We start from the raw sequence: 19,375 nt of genomic DNA on the forward strand, positions 1-19,375 counted from the left end.
TTCTCTGGGATCTCTACCTTTATTTATATTAAATCTCTCCCTTCATCCTTACCCTACACGTGGACTACATGTGGACAGTTGATGGTTTATGCTGATACTTGTCCCATCAGCCCCCTTTAAAAATCTTCTAGGGTGGCTGTAAGGCTGCCATAATACTGTTCAAAGGTTTCTTCCTCATTAATGTTGTGGTAGCAACTTTCCCTTAGATATTTTTTAGTTTTTATCCCTTTTATACATTCATGATACTCGTTGCTATCATTAGAACTTCCTGAAAGGTCATTCTTGATCATTAGGATCTATACCAAATTTGCGTTTAGCTTTATCCGAGGAGATAGTACTCCTTGGACTCGGACCACCTATGCTTCTCGGCCAAAACCACATGCTCTCGGCCAAATCTCAAAATCCATGACCCCACAATTTCTTTTACCATTTTCTTCCCAACTAAGAGTGAGGGCTAACCACTTCAGAAGGCCCTTTGATTGGTTTTGATTTTGATTTTATTTTTAGAATGATTGGTTTTGATTTAGTTGTAATAATTGAGTAAGATCCTCATAAGATCTTAGGATATGTCAACAAGATTCAGGGAAGTATGTTAATGGGATTAGGGTAGGCTCAGACTTATTATCTCATTTGGTCCAAAAAATCAAAGATTTTAATGCAGATTATTTACACGTTTCTAGCTGGGATTATGCCATCCACGACTAGAATCAAACTTAGCTCAAACAGCCTTGGCCCTTGGTTCTCTATAATCTATAATTCTATATACCCAAGTAGTGCATATGACTATTTTCGGCCAATTGGGCCTTTTGTAATACATATGGGCCATTACCATCTCTTTGGGCCCAAAACAAAAAAATATCAGATCAGCGGGCCCTATCTGAATCAACGATCGCAATCAAACCCAGCACAATATTCATCACTCTTGTCTTGAATCTTGATTCTGTCAATCTTAACACATACAGCCGAATCCCCGCGCGTGATATTAAACTACACAGTAATATTATACTATCCTGATCATAAGATAACGTATTTTCAATATAAGAATACAATATTATATTATTTAAGACACAACATTACCATCTACCAGGCCAAAAAATAAAATCATATGAATGGGCCCTGTCTGAAGCAACAATCACAATCAAACCCAGCACAATATGCATCACTCTCGTCTTGAATCTTGATTCTATCAATCTTAACACGTAAGCCGACTTGCCGTGATATTAAACTAATATTACTCTATCATGATCATAAATTAATGTAATCTTATAATGTTTAAGTTAGTTGAATTAGTAAAGTTTCTGATGATTGTATAAGAGATTTGAGGTTTAATCTCTGTTTACATTAAAAACTGATTGGTGTTTTAGTTTGATGATAAAAAACTATCATCAAGAACGGATGTCATAGGTTAAAACTCTCTATATAAAAAAAAAAATTAATCTCAAAATAAGAATACAACATTATATTATTTAAAAAAAATGATAAAATTAAAATAATGTGTTATATTTTATAATTTTAAATTATAATAATATTATTAAAAAAACAAAAAAACTATAATATTATATCATCGTAATATTACATCAAAAATACATTGCTGCATTGCTGTGAACCAAAACTCCGTTTAAACCCACTTAAAAAAAAACAAAAAAATAGATTTTTTTTTAAAAATATAAATTTTTTTTAAAAAATAATCAAATCCCTCAAATAATTTCATTATCACACATGATCTGTTAGATACTAAAATAATTTCAAATTTTGCCTAATGAAATTGTGCTGTTACATATACAAGAAAAACCCGCACAACAAACAAGCAGTCACTTTCTTCCTTTAATTTTTTGTTTCCTTTTTTTTGAAGAGCAATCATAATACAATCCCTTTAATTTCCCGGCAAGACAAAAAAACACTCAAAAACCCTAATTCCTCATTTTTTCTTTTTTTTCTTTTTTCAGTTCCACCAACCAGAGAGAGTAACAGAACCAAACCCACCCTTTTCCTTCATTCTTCTTCACAGTTCATCAAACTCATCAAAATCAACCAAACCCATTTTTTTTTAGTTTGTTTGTTTGTTTGTTCAGTATTCGATTATTCAACAATGGCGGATAATCGGAGCGAGGCGAGTGATTACTCGTCGGAGGAGGAGGGCAGCGAGGATTACAGGCGAGGAGGGTACCACAAGGTCCAAGTCGGTGACACTTTCAAGAATGGGTGCTATGTTGTGCAGAGAAAGCTTGGGTGGGGCCACTTCTCCACTGTCTGGCTCGCTTGGGACACTCAAAGAGCGGTAGGTACACTCAAATGAATAAGCTTGATTTGTTTCTTTGTTTGTTTGGTCAGAAAAAATTGAAAGAAAGATTGAATTTTGAGTTGGGTACGAGAAAGAAATGGAGAAAAACTTTTGTGGGTTTGAGAAATGAAAACCCCACTTTAGCAATTGCCTGGAGAAGTTGAGAGACTGAGAAACAAAAAAAAAAAAAGGTGTTTATTAGCTTTTTAGCTTAGATACAAGTACAACTATACTTGAACTGGAAAATAAACAAATTAGCTTCCAGCAAAAAGTTATATCCAAACACATTGGGTAGAACCCTAGTCCACTTTGATTTGTCTGAGTTTAGTTTCTTACAATACTCTAAATTAGGGAAAGAAGACAGAATGAAATGGAAAGAATATAGTTTTTGTTTTTGCGTTTAGTGCATTCCCAAAAGAATTTGTGTTATGCTAAAGAGGGGAAAAATAGAGTAATATTACTATTCCATTTTTATTTCCTTTGCTTGCTTATTTTCAGTTATGGATGCAGAATTCGGGGTTCTTATTGCATTATTTGTTTTTTGTGTTTTTCCATTTAGATGTTTACTACACGTGTTGTCTTTTATTACTTGTAATTAGATTGTATATACAAATCTTGCCAATGACCTTTAGATCAACTAGCACTTCCTGGTATTTCCAAGAGAGACATCCAGGGTTTGAATCCTTCTTCTCCCACTGAAGATGTATCAAAAAATAGATTTTATAAAGCTCTATTGCATTGCATCGGATGTTTTTTCACTGGCACATTTCTGAATACTAAATTGGGCCCGTTTGGTTAAATTTCATTGTTCAACTCATTAACATCATGAACTATTTATTGTCTGTAGCGTTATGTAGCTTTGAAAATTCAAAAGAGTGCTCAGCATTACACCGAGGCTGCGTTGGATGAGATAAAGATTCTCAAACAGCTTGCTGATGGGGACCTGGATGATAAGAAATGTGTTGTGAAGCTTTTGGATCACTTTAAGCATACGGGGCCAAATGGGCATCATGTTTGTATGGTTTTTGAGTATTTGGGGGATAATCTTTTGACGCTTATTAAGTATAGTGGTTACCGAGGGGTTCCTCTCCACATGGTTAAAGAAATTTGTTACCATATTTTGGTTGGTTTGGATTACTTGCATCGTCAACTCTCAGTTATACATACTGATTTGAAGCCAGAGAATGTCCTGCTTTTGTCGACAATTGATCCATCCAAAGATCCTAGGATATCAGGTGCTCCTCTCATCCTTCCAATCAGCAAGAATAAAACTTTGCCCGAGTTTCAGGCTTCAAAAGATACTAAGAGTTTGAGTGGGGACCTGACCAAGAATCAGAAGAAGAAGATTCGAAAAAAAGCTAAGAAGGCAGCTCATGGTCGCGTGGAGCAGGAAACTACTGAGGGAAATGAAGCAGATTCAAAATCACTTGGTGAAGAAGATTCCAGTATTAATATTAAATCAGTTGAGGGTTCTTTCGAAGAACAACCAAATAATTCTGTGAAAGATGAATCAACAAAGGGTGATGAAACAAAGGATAGTTGTGAAGGAAGTGGTAGGAGGGGGAGCCATTCCACAAAGAAGAAGCTACTGGCAGCTGTTGATCGCAGGTGCAAATTGGTTGATTTTGGAAATGCTTGTTGGACATATAAGCAATTCACCAATGATATTCAGACAAGACAGTATAGATGCCCAGAGGTTATTCTTGGATCTAAATACTCAACCCCTGCAGATCTCTGGTCCTTTGCTTGCATTTGCTTCGAGATGGCCACGGGAGATGTTCTATTTGATCCTCACAATGGTGACAACTATGATAAGGATGAGGTACGTGCATATTGCTCTTCAATTTTAACTGATTGGATCAGACAAACCTACGGCATTTGATCTTTCAATCACCAGTCTTTAATGCTGGAGGAAATGCAGATTTCCAAAGAATTTGGATTTCAGTTTTCCAGTTTAAATGACTTGAATTAAGTATCAAAAGGCCTTTTTTTTGTTTGATCTCTATCGATGTAATTTATGGATAGCTTCAAGCTTTATTAATATGTGGAATTGAAATGTTTTGAGTAAAAGAGGAAGTTTTAAATCTATATCATAAATGGTCCTGGCAGAGCACAATTCTCAAAGATCAAATCCATATTAAGTGATTATACTAGCAATTGTATGTTCAAATCCCTTGATTTTGAGTCTTAAAATCCAAATGCAATTTACGGGAAACGTTTATGAAAATTTAGAAACGCATTCCCTGTGCTTTTTCCACTTTGAATAGAATCTCCTAGTTCTTACACATGTTGCTGATGCTGCGTATCTGTGCTCATGTTCTTTGTTTAATTTCTTTTGGGGTGCACTTTCTTGGCTATCTTGACTTCAAATCTTTTTGAAATCCATATTATGCCCTCTGTTAAATTAGCTTTGTTCATGTTGTTTTAACATCAGTATTATGCATGTTGTCCTTGGTTTCCAAGCTGATACATACAAATCAACAATTAAATCTAATACATGTGGCATGTACATTGTGGACTATGACCTATTCAAAAGGCACCTTCCCTCTAGAAAATGGTGCATGTGTTCTACCCTGTTAGACCTTCATTCATACTCCATACCTTCAAACCGCATTCTATTCTCTGTTACCTCAACCCATACGGATGAACCATTCTTTGTATCATATGATTTTACATCAGAATATGGACATCTTACTGTTCTATCAGTTGCAGTTGCTCTTTTTTTAAATCTCCATTAATTAGGATCTCTGATGTACTCGGTGATGTAGTGGGCAATAGCCATAGTAGTGGCAATACCTGAACTATTATTGCCTTCATTTCTGGGTATACAACTTTGGTTTTTAAATTTTGGTTATCTCCATTTTCTTCTTCAGTTAAGTGGAGAGATTTGACCTCTAACCTATTACCATTAGAAGTAGCTGTTGTTCCATTCTGCATTAGTAGGTCCTTTGGTGTAATCTTTGGATTTATTTTATGTGGCATTAATAGGTTCATTCTCTATATGATATCTTTTGACTGATGCACAATCATTTAAAGAATCGCTTGGGTTGCGTGTTGCTAGTTTAATTTGAGCAGTTGTGCAGCATTTTTTCTCCTCTTTTAAAATGATTTTAAATGGAAAGCAGATACATTTCAATGTTTATTCTCTTTTTGTAGGATGATCCAATATGAAAATTTATTCCCCTTTTCTTGGTTGCCAAACATTTTCTGTTTTATCCAAAAGGGCACAATGGTGACACCAACTGTGTTTGGTATCCACGAGCAACTTCATAATATTTTTTTTGGGGGTATGCATAAAGAAAATTGAAACTGAATAAGAACCCTTTATCATCTGTTTCTAGCACATAAAAAACATAAATGAACTTAATGTTAATTCATTGTTACAAGTGGGGGTGGGGGGGTTTGAAGTTTGAACCATAGTTAATAACAGAAATCATGCAATGCCACTGAACTAAAAGCCTCTTGGCAAAATGATCCTAATGCTGTCTAAGTTTCGTCAAGATTTAGCATCAGTAGATTGTGACTTTTAATTTTGTTTTCAGGATCACTTGGCACAAATGATGGAGCTTCTTGGAATGATGCCACGCAAGGTAAGAGTATTACATGTGCCTTGGTCTTAGAAAGCAACTTGGTGTATTAACTATTTTGTGCTTTTGTCTTCCATATTTAAGAAACAAAATTTTGATTACTCTGCTGTGTTCAAAGTATGTAGTTGTGCTACCCATTTGCTCACACCACTCATTGTTTAACAAATGTCCTCAGATTGCTTTAGGTGGCCGCTATTCCCGAGATTTCTTCAATAGATGTGGGGAATTGAGGCATATCCGTCGATTGCGTTTTTGGCCTATTAATAAGGTGCTAATGGAGAAGTATGATTTCAGTGAGCAAGATGCAAATGATCTGGCTGAGTTCCTTGTTCCATTACTTGATTTTGTCCCTGAAAAGAGGCCAACAGCAGCTCAATGCCTTAGTCATCGATGGATTAGTGCAGGCCCTCGGCTTCTTGAGCCTTCCGTGACTGATATCCAACTCAAGGCCACAGATGAGTCTCTATCCGAGAATAAAGGGAGGGAAAAGTATGACAGGGAGGCAATGGAAGTTGGATTTGCAAATATAGCCGTAAATGGAGCTTGATAAGCAGCCTAAGATTCCCAACCTGTACTAAATTCACCAAAATAGATATGACTAACATGTTGGCGGTAGCATACCCTGTTGTTTCATGCAATATGTTTTCTTCACACACTTTGACTTCCATTTTATTTGATTGGTGGAGTGCCTGTATCCATCTGAGATTCATGTGTTGTGAGGATGCAACCTGGGAAGCACTTGTTCGTGAAGTGGTTTGTGTAGCTACCCGGATGTGTACTCCTCCAGTTTTGACTTTTGAAAGAGAGCCTCTTCAAGCATGCTCAAATTTGAGAACGCCTTTCTCAAGCATGTCATCCCTCTTTGTTTTTTGACCTGGTCTTTTTTTTTTGGGTGTACAATTCTTTGGAGTTGGGCAGTTCATGTATCAAACTTTTCCCTAGATTAGGATTTAATTATGTTATATTTGATGGGTAAAAGTTGTACGTTTTCTTTGGTTTGTTCTTTGTTGGTCTCTTTGAAACAGAGTTGGTTGCTGTGTGGGTTGAGTGATTTAAATTATTTAGCAACTTCATGTGTACGTACTATCATAGAGAGGACAGTGGAAACGATAGTCTAAGTAACCTTGGCTCAGACGACCATATTCACACTTCTAGTGATTAGAAAGCCTATATTTTCCTTCACTTTCATGATGTTGAATCAGAAGGAATTTAATGTGATAATTAAAACTTTAGAGAATAATCATAAGTTTTTGGTTGGCTACTATTTGAGAGTGAAAAAGTTTCGAGATATTTTTCACAGTTTATATGGTTTTAAAGTCTCACTCTATTGCATTCAGTCAAAAAAAAAAAAAAAAAGTCTCACCTAAAGTCCTAAAGTTAGAAATTTAAATTCTTCACAAAAAAAAAAAGTTAGAAATTTATATATCTTGCATCTCGCACTTTAATTAGGATGTGACAAATCACATTTAAAGTTCTAGAACTCTTGTTATCTGACTGTAAGAACCTATTGAAAGTTACCCTAACAAGCAAATAGAGCACACATATTGTGAAGCCAACTGATGTGCCGATGCGTTGGCTAGATTGGGGAAAAGTTTCATTTCTTCTTTTGTTGTATTTTTGAATCCACTTCCTGTGGTGGAAAGTCTTCTGACTTTTGACAAAACTACTACGTGTTATAACAAACTTGTTAATTCCTAATTTATGCTATTACCATGTTTAACCGAAAAAGAAAGTGACATACCTTATCAATTCTCCCTTGCTATAATAGCTACATGGGTTGTTTTCTCTCAATTAAATACATTGAACTTTCAACATTTGTAAAAATTACTAAAAAAAAATAGTTTTTTTTAGGATTTGTTAAACATTGAGATCTAATTTCTCAAGAATTCAAACAATCAGGCAATGCAGATGGGTAACGATAATGAATTAGTTCCAATGTTTTATAATAATTAACATTTTCTGAGGCAAAACTGTGCAGACTTTCAGCTTAGCAAGACATGTTTCATTTCCTCTCCATCGTTCATTTTTCATGCAGCTGAAGCATATTTAAGTGTCCAAAGAATCGATTGTATCAATTCTAAAACTTTTTGTTGGTGACAGTAGCTTTATTTGACTCCACACATTTTTGGTTAGACCAGCGCAATAGAAATTACTCAGTAGACGAAATAGTGCACAATAGTTCTGTAGCTACTCAATCAGCCATGGATTTTAAAGGTAAAAAAATATATATATAATGATTTAAAAAGGTGCTTCTATCTTCATTTTATGGAGCTTGTCAAATTGGCTTCATAGTGGCGCTCCATCTCAAGGGGTCGTTTGATGCTTCTCAAGAGTACGCTTTCTAGTCTTCCGACTTACTTTCTATCGTTATTCACTATTCCTACTCATGTGGCTAATAAAATTGAAAAGTTGCAAAGGGATTTCCTTTGGGGAGAGAGCAAGATTCATTTGGTTGGTTGGGACAAAGTTTGTGCGCCTATAGCCAATGGTGGCTTAGGGATTAGGAAACTCACTACCTTTAATAAGGCTTTGTTGGGGAAATGGTTGTGGCGGTTTGGAAAGGAAGAGGGTCGGCTATGGAGGCGGGTTGTAGCTTCAAAATATGGGGAAGATTGGGGGGGATGGACCTCAAAACTGGGTAGGGGAGCTCATGGGTGTGGTTTGTGGAGAAGTATCCGCATGGGTTGGGAGGATTTCAGCAAAAATTGTCAGTTTGTGGTTGGTTTGGGGAACAGGGTGAGGTTTTGGCAGGATGGGTGGCATGGGGATCAACCTTTTCAATTGGCTTTTCCAAGGTTGTTTGGCATCGTCATTGTGAAGGAGGCTTCTGTTGAAGCTTCTTTGCAAAGGCAGGGGGCGGAGGATGGAAGAGTTTGGAATGTTCGGTTTAGTAGATTTTTTAATGATTGGGAGATGGATGAAGGGCTGCGGTTTCTTCGTATGTTGGGTTCTATAACCCCTCCTATGGATGTTGGAGATCGGATGAGATGGAAATTGAAGTCTATTGGAGCTTTTGACATCCGATCGTACTACAACAAATTGAGAAATTCTCCTTCTACTATCTTTCCATGGAAAGCTATTTGGAGAGCAAAGGCCCCAAGGCGAGTTTCTTTTTTTGTTTGGTGTGTAGCTTGGAATAAGATTCTAACGGGAGACAATCTGAGATTGAGAAGATTGGATTTTGTGGATTGGTGCATTATGTGCCGTCATAGTGGAGAGACGATCGATTCCTGAAATGCTTTTTGGTTGGTGGAATTGGTTGGGGAAGCATTCATCTCAGATCTGGAATTTAGTCCCGCTTTGCATCCTTTGGTGTATTTGGAAGGAGCGTAACCGGAGGACTTTTGAGGATTTGGATAGCTCTAGTGAACAGTTGCTTGTTTTTTTCAGTGGGACTCTCTTTGATTGGTCGCGCGCGTGGGGACTCACGTCTAGTGATTCCCTCCCTTCTTTTCTTTGCTCCCTTTTCCTTTCCTAATTTTCTTGTTGTCTTTGTTTCTCTTTGTTTTCTTTTTCTTGTATCTCCTAGGATGCTCTGTGTTTTTTCAGGCATAGAGTAACCCTTCGTATATATATCATTCTTACTTATCAAAAAAAAAAAATGTGAATAATTATTTCAGGAATAATTCTAGTTCCACCTCTGAAATGCTTCAGGCATTTCCCCTAAAGAATACAGTGCAGTATTTGGCTTATTAAGTAAATGTGGGACCTCAAGTAACTTCTTGGATAAAGAATCGGCCATGTTGATGTTGAAGAAACTGATGAGACCTCCACTCATTGATTTCAAGGGCTGCCACTGTTATTATTTGAAGGACCAATTCAGGTACTATTTATGAAAGTTCATACAACTTACCAATAATGTACAATGCATATTTTATGAAGTACAAAGATTTTATGATCTTCGTGTATAATTACCGATTTGCTGGAAGCCTGGAACTGAATACTCTGGACTTTTGATGTCACCTGTAAAATGAATGATATATGATCAGGTTCCACAGGCTCTCATACAAGAACAGCATTTGGATCTCATGGGCTTAATTTGCTCCAATGAATTTTAAACCCTAAAAATAATTGAGATTTGCTGTTTAGTTTCTGAGTTTATAATGTTATCAACCCAAGGGATAATACTTAATAGTCTTAATAGCTCCTTATCAACCAGTCAAAGTTCATGAGAATCATCCAAATAAAGTGGATGGTGATTTTCTTAATAATACTTCAACAAAGGAGTTAAATCTTTGCCTACACAAAAGAATAATTTTTTTTCTACTTACAGTATCTTCCTTGTTTTGAGATAGGAATACATGAGGAAAAATGCTATAACAGCACCAACAATTATCCCAGCTGTTGTTAGCCAAAATGCAAACTGCATCAAGTAAAACAGTATGGTAATGGTAACATGTCCAAGTGAAAACAAATCCATGGAAAATTGGAAGCGACTCGTGTACTTAAAAACAGTTAGTTTTTAGACTTTAGGGACCAACGTACCACATGTTCTTCAAGGTAGGACCTCAAGTTCATGCCAAAAATACCTGCAACCAGGAAACAATGTCTTGACAAGGACATAAGCAGGAAACCACAGAACCTTTAAAATTCTTGAAACAACAATTTCTCCAGCAACTCAAGTAATCCCTCTTGCTTATCAAAAAAAAATCTTTCATGTATTTATTTGTTTTATAAGTAATTGTTTTCATGGAGTCAATTGAGATGAGGTTCATAATGTTTTGACATCAAAAGGATTTCAACCGATAAAGTATAGTATCATTAACCTTCTTATTAAGACTACTCCAAATTTTTTTGTGCAACGGAATCATTTCAAAAGACAAATAATTCCTAAATTTCTATGGAAAACAAATTAGAAATCTGTCCATTATTTATCGAGGATTTATGGTTACCACTGATGACATCAGAAGGGTTGATAAACAACTCGAGCTTCAGTTTTCATACGATACTAGAAATTCCAGCTTTCACTACACATTATCATTGTTTAAAATGTTCAGGATCCAGGAGAACTTTAGTAGTTTGTCTTTTCACTCCATGGGATAATGTGGGTTATGCCCATCGCGGTGTTTGAGTTGCTGGCTTGTTGGAGAGTCAGAAAAGGATGAGCAGATAATAAACGAGTTACAGGTTAGATATATGCTTATCCTGTCTATCCATTCATTATCTATTCAGTCATATATGCAATTGTTTTAGGTTTATTAACCTTAGCCTCAGATTCCCCCACCAAACTGAGAATTGCAACTTTAAGAGGGCTTCCACAACCGTTTGATTTAGGAAGTAATTTGCCACAAAAAATTTGAAAAATGATTTCTTTGTCAAATGGATATCTGGGGAGTGAATGATGATCAAGCAGTTGAGGACGGATTGAGATTTGAGAGGGAGATGCACAACTCAACGAGTTAATTTGAAGTTAAGATTTTATTGGCATGTTCATTACTTGCCTGCACAGTAAATGGGGTTGGAATTAGTTGAGTTATGGATTTTATCTTATTAATATTTTTTTAATGATAATTGGGTAACCATTGGGTATAAAGTAACCACCTTTTTTTAGTATCCAAGATGCTAAGCACAAAGAGCAGTTACAAAGTTTTAGGTTTGAAAAGGAGCGGGTTTGGGTACCAAATAACCACCCTATATACGTTTGTAACTTTACCAGAATCACCACCTTGTTTTAGTTGCCAAGTTTATTCTTCTAGGCTCCCTGTAGTCTTATTACATCATGGGAAAGCAATCATCACAGTAATTAATAAACAAGGCAAGTTCCTAGGTGGGCAAATGATGTGACAACTATGCACAAAGCACAATGTAATGCATGTTGCGTCAAAGTTGCTAAATAAATCAACTATTGATTTATTGCAGGTGAAAGGCATACCCGCAACTAGAGCACCTACACCCACACAAAATGTCCCAACCTGGAGAAGCAATTCCACTCTGCTAACCTCAAGCCTCCGTGAACTGATAAATAGAAGCAAATAAAAAATACTGAGGAAATTGTACATCGTGTAAACAAATCAAGAACATTAAAACCAGTCATCCAGACCTCAAATTGACAGCAATTGAATCTTCCATTTCTTTTGCAGAGTCAAGAAGCCTTTCAGCCTGACCATGACAAGATTCACATCTGCAAATGCAAAAGGACAAGTGAAAGATGAGCCTAAATAATCAACAATGCTTGTTTTCGGTTTCCATGTCAAGATAGTGGAAAGTTCCAAATGCAAATTTTTATAAGCAGCTTCTCAAAAGATTCCATTTACATTTTTCTAATAAGGAAATAAAGAAGAGGGCACAAAATGTAGAGCCTCCTAAAGGATTACAATCTTACATTTAAATGGTCCACACAATTTTCTTTCAAAATAAAATGAACAACACAATCAACTATAGACTATAGAGTTACAAGAAAACCTCCTAATCATGGTACAACATTCAAATAGTAAGCACAAGAAAGTAGAATTGATCTCTATAACTGATTTCTCAAGCCTTCAATGGTTTAGTTATTCCGCTCTCTCTGTATTATCCGCAACAAACAGCGAGGAGAATGACGTTGTTTCATTCTGACTGTACATACCTTTCCAACAAGAATAGACTTCCATTGTCTTAAATGGAAGCTTTTGACATTGGGTGATGTCCAAGGGAATCACCTAATGTCAATAGCTTCCATTCTACTTTCTTGGTTAAATCTGAACTTTCATAACAACAGAAAGCATGACCTTTTATGTAGTTCTGATTACATTCATATGGAGGCCTAATTGGAAAACAATAGCAAAATGCCAGCAAGGCACACCTAAGCAAAGGTTTTGTAGGATTGTTCTATGGACTTGGGCAACTTGGGCAAGATTGCACTTTTTTATTTACTAATACACTAAAAACTAACAACTAAAATTGGAGTTTTAAAAGTATTGAAAGAAATAGGAATTGTGGTAAATGTTCTCATTCACAAAAGAAATGGCCAATGCAGTGGTGGCAGCACACTTGCACCATGAGTTATAATTGCTACCTTTTGAAGAACTAGCTTAGTTTAGAAGTGATATTAAGTAAAACCAGCCTTCAAAATTGGCGTTTTTCAGTAGTAATCATAAAGATTAGTAGCTCTAGCATTAAAATATTGATGTGTCGAGCACTGGCCAAAGTAATCACTATTATAATATCTTTATGAAATTTAAAATCACAATCACTGCCATACATCGATTTCCTACTTTTTCTAATACACAATTTAAAACAAGGCAAGCAATGACTTTCTAAATCAATACATGGACTCTAAGTCAGCATCTCTCTGCACAGGTAAGCATTGAATTTTATTTTTATTTTTATTTTTATTTTATATAAGTTTCATAGTAAATATTGATAAATGAAAAAGAAAAAGAATCCAACTTGATATGTAAGAAGATTTATATAATAATAAATAAATAAAAATTGATATGCAAGAAGTACATTAATTTGTAGCATAAGAGGACAGCATAGAGCATATATGCTTTACATGCACTAGGACCAGGAAATAACCTTTGAAGATAATTTTCCAGCAGCATCTCAATTTCTTCCTCCTCTTCTGCATATAGCAGGAGCAGATCGAATAAAAACCTATCTCTATGATCTGTATATGCACCTGAACCATTTCTAAAAATCCAGGAAGAAGGAAACCTTTACATAGCTTACCCTCAGCAATCTGCTTCTCTAATGGGACAGAGCATTCCACATCATCATTTCCTCTCTTAAGTGTGCAGTTTCTTCCCATAATACAAATACGACGTATCTCCTCGGTGTCCTCCAGTAGATCGAGCAACATTTGTCTGAGAGCCCCTGCCCTTGAACCCAATTCAACCTTCCACAAAACAAAAGGAATACCATATAAACTAATATTTTTCAATGCCAATGAACACATGCAAGCCATTCAGAATTAATTCCATAATACCAAAGTTTGCTTGCTTATACGAAGTTGCTCCAATACATCAGCAGTTAATCGGTTTGGCAAAACCTCAAGTAGAGCTCGTACCTGAAGCAAATAGCAAATTACTGCAGTTCCACTGGAAGGCCAGTAGAAAGAGAGAATCATCTATATAATGAAGAAACAAGACAAATTGAAGCTTGAAACTTGTATACTTCTAGGAAAAATCCAGAAACCATTTGTATTCAAATGCACTATCCAATATACTTAAATACAATCATGAGGTGGACACATTGAATCGGCAACATACCGTACAATGGTTCAAGGAGATTGGTAAACCCCAATTTCTCAATGATCTGCAGTTTTAGAGTCTTTCAGTACAAGGACTACTAAACATGGTTTTAGAAAACTTTTTTACCCAAAGAACCAAACACACACGGACACAGACAAGCCAAGGAGACAAAAAGAAGAAAAAAGGAAAAAATAAAAATAATAAAGTATACTCACTATGTTCTCATACTCACACGAGGTTCTAAATCCATTAAACTATGCTCCAAATGCTGTATTCGCGAAAGCAATGCTGCTTCAACAACCTAAAAGTACAATAAAAAAAATTATCTTCAAGACTCAAGAAAATCATACAATTAAAAACAAGTAGTCTAATGCATAAGTTCAATTTTACTGAAGTCAAATTGTATCAGAAATACAAGAGCAAATATAATCTCAAGGTCATACCCATTGCTCAAGGTATTGGATGTATATGCATGATCATCAAGATCCTACTCTCTAAATATCAATGATTGCCATCTTTGTAAGTCCGTCCGAGTTGATACAGTGGGTATACGATGACATGAAGATTTTATTTTAACCGTTTTGTAAAACCATGTCAATGAGGTGGAAATCAGCGGTCTCCCTTGGCCTTTAGAATGGGAACAGTAGGGGTTGCTTTTCTTGTGCAAGGAGATAGCAGTAACTTTATGAATTTAATATCCTAGGGATGAAAATGGGAATTTAATGAGTGACAACATAACATGACTGTCCCCTAATCAATTATGCTCCGTCATGGCAACTGATGGCTTTCAATTCCAGAAATTGGAATGGAAAGCATATTTTCTGCATATCAGTGCATGGCTACAAGATAGGTTCTGTAGGAAACCTCTACAGAACTTCAAAGATTGCAGCCGTTACACAGTCCCTCAAGCTAGAAAAGGTTTACAGATTAGAATTATAGCATCTAGGAATCTGCCTTTTCATCCCCCTAATCCTGATTATAAGAACTAAACAGTTTATTTGCAGTTATAAAAGGGATTTAGAAAATGGAGGTGAATAAGAAGAAAGGCTAGCCATTTTAAAGACATTTCTTGCTTCCACTATTTACCTTGAATGCTTATTGACATTCTCCATAACTGGATGCAAAACAAATTCACAATTGTTGCAACCCAATACGTGTAGAAGTTCCTCTAACTTTCATGCTGGCTATTAAACTTTTATACAGTTTGATTCCGAAGCAAAGATTTCATTTAGTAATAAAATTCTTTGAAAATGCTCAAAAAAGGGGCGAAGCCTTAGTATACTGGATGTATACAACAGAAATACCCAAAAGGAAAAAAAGAATCTAAATATCAAAAGATCAAAGAAATGCAAAACGTTCGAGGAAGAGAGTGAACTAGTAGCCATTGACCAATCAGAAGTGATCTTAAGAAAAATTTATTCAATTTCACTACAGACAACTCACTCCCCTCAAACTTGCATGCATTCCTTTCTCACCAAAGTTCAATGCTCTACATTAAAAATAAAGGAACGGCCTTCCAAATTTCAATATTCTACCACCTACCAAAATATTCTTTCAAACATGCCAATAGCTCAACCATTGCTCTTGGCATAATCCACTTAACCCAAAACAAGCTAATATACAAGAGTCCCCCTTTCCCCATTGATTTCTTCCCATTTAGCTTACACACACAACACCTTCCGCAATTATTATATCACACAAAAAATAAATTCTATGTCTAATAAAACCAAAAAGATAAAAAGTTAATGTCTCCCACATCAACCTCATCTTCTTAATTAGTCAACCTTTTCCATTCCTGACATCAGCTTGCTTCTAATAACTCTCTAATATATAAATATTATAGGAATAATAAATTAAACAAAGTAAAGATTGCCTAATTAGAGCAGAATTTGTAGCCATCAAAATAAGAACTACATACATCTAGCGATGTTGTGTTTTAGTATGTAATGTCAGAGATTTCATAGACCAAACTAACCTCAAGCTCAAATGGCATACATGGCCCTCCATTCATGTTGGGGTTCAATCGAGGCAGCAATGTTTCTAGAAAGGCCTTCCCGCCTTTACTACAGGTTATCAAAATATAACAAGTACAACAAAGTCAGTTCACTCTAACTATATTAGATGAAAATTCAAGGTCTAATGAAAACTGTACTGCTCTAGAAGACAAAGATTACCTGTTACAGTCAAAAATAAAGACGCAATCTTGCATTGCCATTGCTCTCAATGAGCCCAGATTAAGAAGAATAGCATTCTCACGGACCTAGCACATGAAACAGGAAACAATTTTTTTGTAAAAGTGATATGAACACCAGCCAAATTGGTGACCATTTTGATCCACCTTCATCGTTTTGTTGTGCTTCTTAATATAACCCTCAACCAGTTTTCCCATTAATGCATTCCAAAAGTTCAGCCTGATGAAGAATTTGGAATAAAATATTCTTCCTGCTCTCTATTCATTTTAATATTTTTTTCATCTATTTTATTATTCCCAATTTCCACTAGGATGACCACCTAGTCTCAAAAGCTCTCTTATTCATATAAGTATATTTTGCATTTCCTTTTTCTTTTTTTTGCAAATATAAAATGGGCACTGTCAAGAATCATTTGCTTGAATAATTATTTATGGAACTGCATACAGAATCCAAGCCAATTTCTATTTATTAGAATAAAAATGAAATATAGTTAGGTTCCATCAAAACAAAGAATCAATGATGGTTCAAGTATTATTTATTTCACAGCTTCTATACATGTGAAGTTGCAGATATGGAAATTCTCAAGTGTGTCAGCTAATGTATTTGTTTAAAAAGAACGAAATAAAGTCTTTACAATCCCCTTCTATGATGGCATGGCATAAGATATTAGAAAAAGCAATTAATACCCCATTCTCAAGCCACATCTGGCATATAACTTTTGATTTGTGTATGCTTATAAGATCACTTAGAGGGCAATATATGGTATAAGAACTCCAGTCAAAAGGTAAAACTAATGCAAAATCAATTTAACAAAACAATTAATTAATACACAAACACACACGTACAAAAAAAAAAAACAAAAAAACAAAACAAAACTAGAAAATGGTAGGGCTTGGGTTGACATGATACCAGCAAAGCAGGCATAGAGTTTGTTAAAAACAATGATGGATCTACACTTCTTATATCTCGTAGACGAAGACCTGAAAGCGAAAATACTCATAAGCGAAAATGAGAAAGGAGAAAATTAACATCATTGTTGCAGGTTGTGTGTGTTTTTGTGTATCATGACCTAATAAGCAATGCATAGAAGCACAATTAATAATGCAACAAACCAACACAGCTAGAAGAACTAATATATAATCTAGATTAGGTAAGTGGTGTTAAAGGTTTCTTAAATCCAAGAAAGCTGTACACATAACACAGAAGAAAAAAAGAGATTTCAAATTTTCAATAGTATGTCATTCAATAGAGATAGTCCATTTCACAATTAAAATTTGAATTTCAATATCTAACCATGTATAGAGAGCCCCGTCAATTAAATAACAAGCTACTTGATACGCCTTTAGATTTGTAATATAAGTGATGCTAATGATACTAAAGAATTTACTATACAAAAATTACAAGTTGATGTGTCACTAATTACAAAAAAAAAAAAAAAAAACCTTATTCAAACATTCATGGGTCCTGTAAACAGGAAAGTTTTAATTGGAAATATAAATAACTATTTTTTTTCATAAAGCTTTTAAAAAATAGTTCCTGAACTAATGCGCTTCCATTAACTTTTAGATGCCAATCACACATTCATAACCACGATAATTTGTAAGTCTTTTGTAGTAAAATTGGCTGTAGTTTTAGCATATTCCTTGTAACATTTAATCCAAATTCTGAAATGGATCAATTTGAAATGATTAAACAATATCCTTACCACTTGACTTCAATAATTGGCGTCTATTGATTTTCCTAGTAGATACTATCCCATTCGACTTTACTTCTACCACCTATGGAATCGTGAAGCAATAAAATTCACGTTAGAGATAGAGAAAAACGAGAGAGAGAGAGAGAGAGAAGAAGAAGAAGAAGAAGACCTCGTAAACTGGCTCGCGAATCCCGAGAGAAAGAGAATCACTTAGCGATGTGGCAACCTTCCTCGAACCAGTAGGTACAGTAGTAGTTGCCACCGAGCTCTGCTGTTGCTCGACCTTCTCATCTTCTTCTCTGGCTTCATCGCCATCAGAGCCTAGGGTTTCCGGTTCGCTCAACCGGTCCTCCTCCGCCGTGGATTTCGCGGAGCATTTCGCTTTACACTGAATCTCCTTGATCACAATCGGAGAAATCGCGGTCTTGTGCGACGAAAGCAGAGGCGGTGGCCATGGAGATTGGAAGAAGCGAGAGCCGGTGGTGAAGTCGGAGAAGAGGGCGGTTGTGGTTGTGGAGCGAGAGTGAAGTGGAAATTGGAGGAGATTGGAGGAAGAAGAAGAAGAAGGAGGAGGTGCAGTTAGAGCCATTGGGGGTTGTGGTCATGGAATGGAAGTTGGTGGGTTGGTTGGTTTGGACACTGAGCGATCTTTTGGCGAATGAATTTATTTCTGGATAATATATTTTATTTTAAATTTTGAGTGGTTTTATATATTAAATTGATTATTTTAAAGTGACCGTTATTTTGTGGCTCGTATTTTGCTTCGTCCTATCATCCTCTTAAAACTTGGAAGCACTACCGTTCAATTTTATGACTATTTTACTGTAAGATTTTTTTTTTTTTTTTACTGTATTTTATTAAAATATATATTTTTTAATTTTTTAAAATTATTTTTCTTTCTTCCTTCAAGTATAAATTTATATAGTTATTGTAATCAATTTGTAAATTTACATAAGCATACATGGACTAATGTGAGTTATTTTTAGGCAAAACAGTATAACTTTTACACATTTTTTTATGAGTTTGGTTAATGTGTCTTTTTAAGGTATATATTAATTATTCGTTTTAGAAATTTTTTTTTATAAAGAATTGAAAAACTGTCAAAAACATTTAGTCACTTTTTTACTTTTTCATAAAAATGGTTTACTAATGTATGACATACGTTAGTAAAACCTTTTTTTATTTTATTTTTTATACACCCATTGATGTAAGTACTCTAAAACTATGTAAATTTAGATTGACACTATATATTTTGTATTTAATATTTTATTATTTTTTATGTATTTCAAGGATGAAATAAGATAGCAAATGGTAGTTGTTGTGTGCAGGGACGAAACTACTCTTTGACCGGGGGCATTGCCCCACACCCCCCTCCCCCTCGGGATTTTGGGGAAAAAAATTTTACAGGTATATTTAATGTTCAATTAGCCTCAAAGAAAAATTATACT

General features: G+C 35.3%; 2 protein-coding genes across 2 annotated transcripts; one reads left to right on the forward strand and one right to left on the reverse strand.

The window, feature by feature from the left end:
• The first annotated feature begins 1,943 nt into the window (after positions 1-1,943).
• Positions 1,944-6,936, forward strand: LOC142608049 (uncharacterized). Its single transcript, XM_075779754.1, has 4 exons — positions 1,944-2,278; positions 3,129-4,103; positions 5,824-5,871; positions 6,044-6,936. The coding sequence occupies exons 1-4, from the start codon at positions 2,090-2,092 to the stop codon at positions 6,413-6,415; spliced, it is 1,584 nt and encodes a 527-aa protein (XP_075635869.1). The 5' UTR covers positions 1,944-2,089; the 3' UTR covers positions 6,416-6,936.
• A 2,187-nt stretch (positions 6,937-9,123) lies between these two features.
• Positions 9,124-18,593, reverse strand: LOC142605709 (magnesium transporter MRS2-11, chloroplastic). The gene is made up of 15 exons (XM_075777144.1): positions 18,097-18,593; positions 17,937-18,009; positions 17,141-17,211; positions 16,214-16,299; positions 16,015-16,102; positions 14,272-14,340; positions 13,775-13,855; positions 13,519-13,684; positions 13,366-13,411; positions 11,909-11,989; positions 11,741-11,823; positions 10,354-10,397; positions 10,140-10,231; positions 9,784-9,831; positions 9,124-9,664 (listed from the first exon to the last, which is right to left on the reverse strand). Exons 1-14 carry the CDS (start codon positions 18,514-18,516, stop codon positions 9,828-9,830), a joined length of 1,404 nt encoding a protein of 467 aa, XP_075633259.1. The 5' UTR covers positions 18,517-18,593; the 3' UTR covers positions 9,124-9,664; positions 9,784-9,827.
• Positions 18,594-19,375: the final 782 nt, after the last annotated feature.

Source organism: Castanea sativa, chromosome 8 (assembly GCF_040712315.1).
Source record: "Castanea sativa cultivar Marrone di Chiusa Pesio chromosome 8, ASM4071231v1".
NCBI lineage: Eukaryota > Viridiplantae > Streptophyta > Magnoliopsida > Fagales > Fagaceae > Castanea > Castanea sativa.

Excerpts from the sequence above, each read along its gene's own strand:
- LOC142608049 (XM_075779754.1), top strand. The coding sequence starts at position 2,090 with ATGGCGGATAATCGGAGCGAGGCGAGTGATTACTCGTCGGAGGAGGAG. Across the intron at positions 4,104-5,823 it reads ACAACTATGATAAGGATGAG|GATCACTTGGCACAAATGAT; the intron begins GTACGTGCATAT and ends TTTTGTTTTCAG. Across the intron at positions 5,872-6,043 it reads TTGGAATGATGCCACGCAAG|ATTGCTTTAGGTGGCCGCTA; the intron begins GTAAGAGTATTA and ends AAATGTCCTCAG.
- LOC142605709 (XM_075777144.1), bottom strand. The coding sequence starts at position 18,516 with ATGGCTCTAACTGCACCTCCTCCTTCTTCTTCTTCTTCCTCCAATCTC. Across the intron at positions 13,685-13,774 it reads GTATAAGCAAGCAAACTTTG|GTTGAATTGGGTTCAAGGGC; the intron begins GTATTATGGAAT and ends GTTTTGTGGAAG. Across the intron at positions 13,412-13,518 it reads AGAGAAGCAGATTGCTGAGG|AAGAGGAGGAAGAAATTGAG; the intron begins GTAAGCTATGTA and ends TGCTATATGCAG.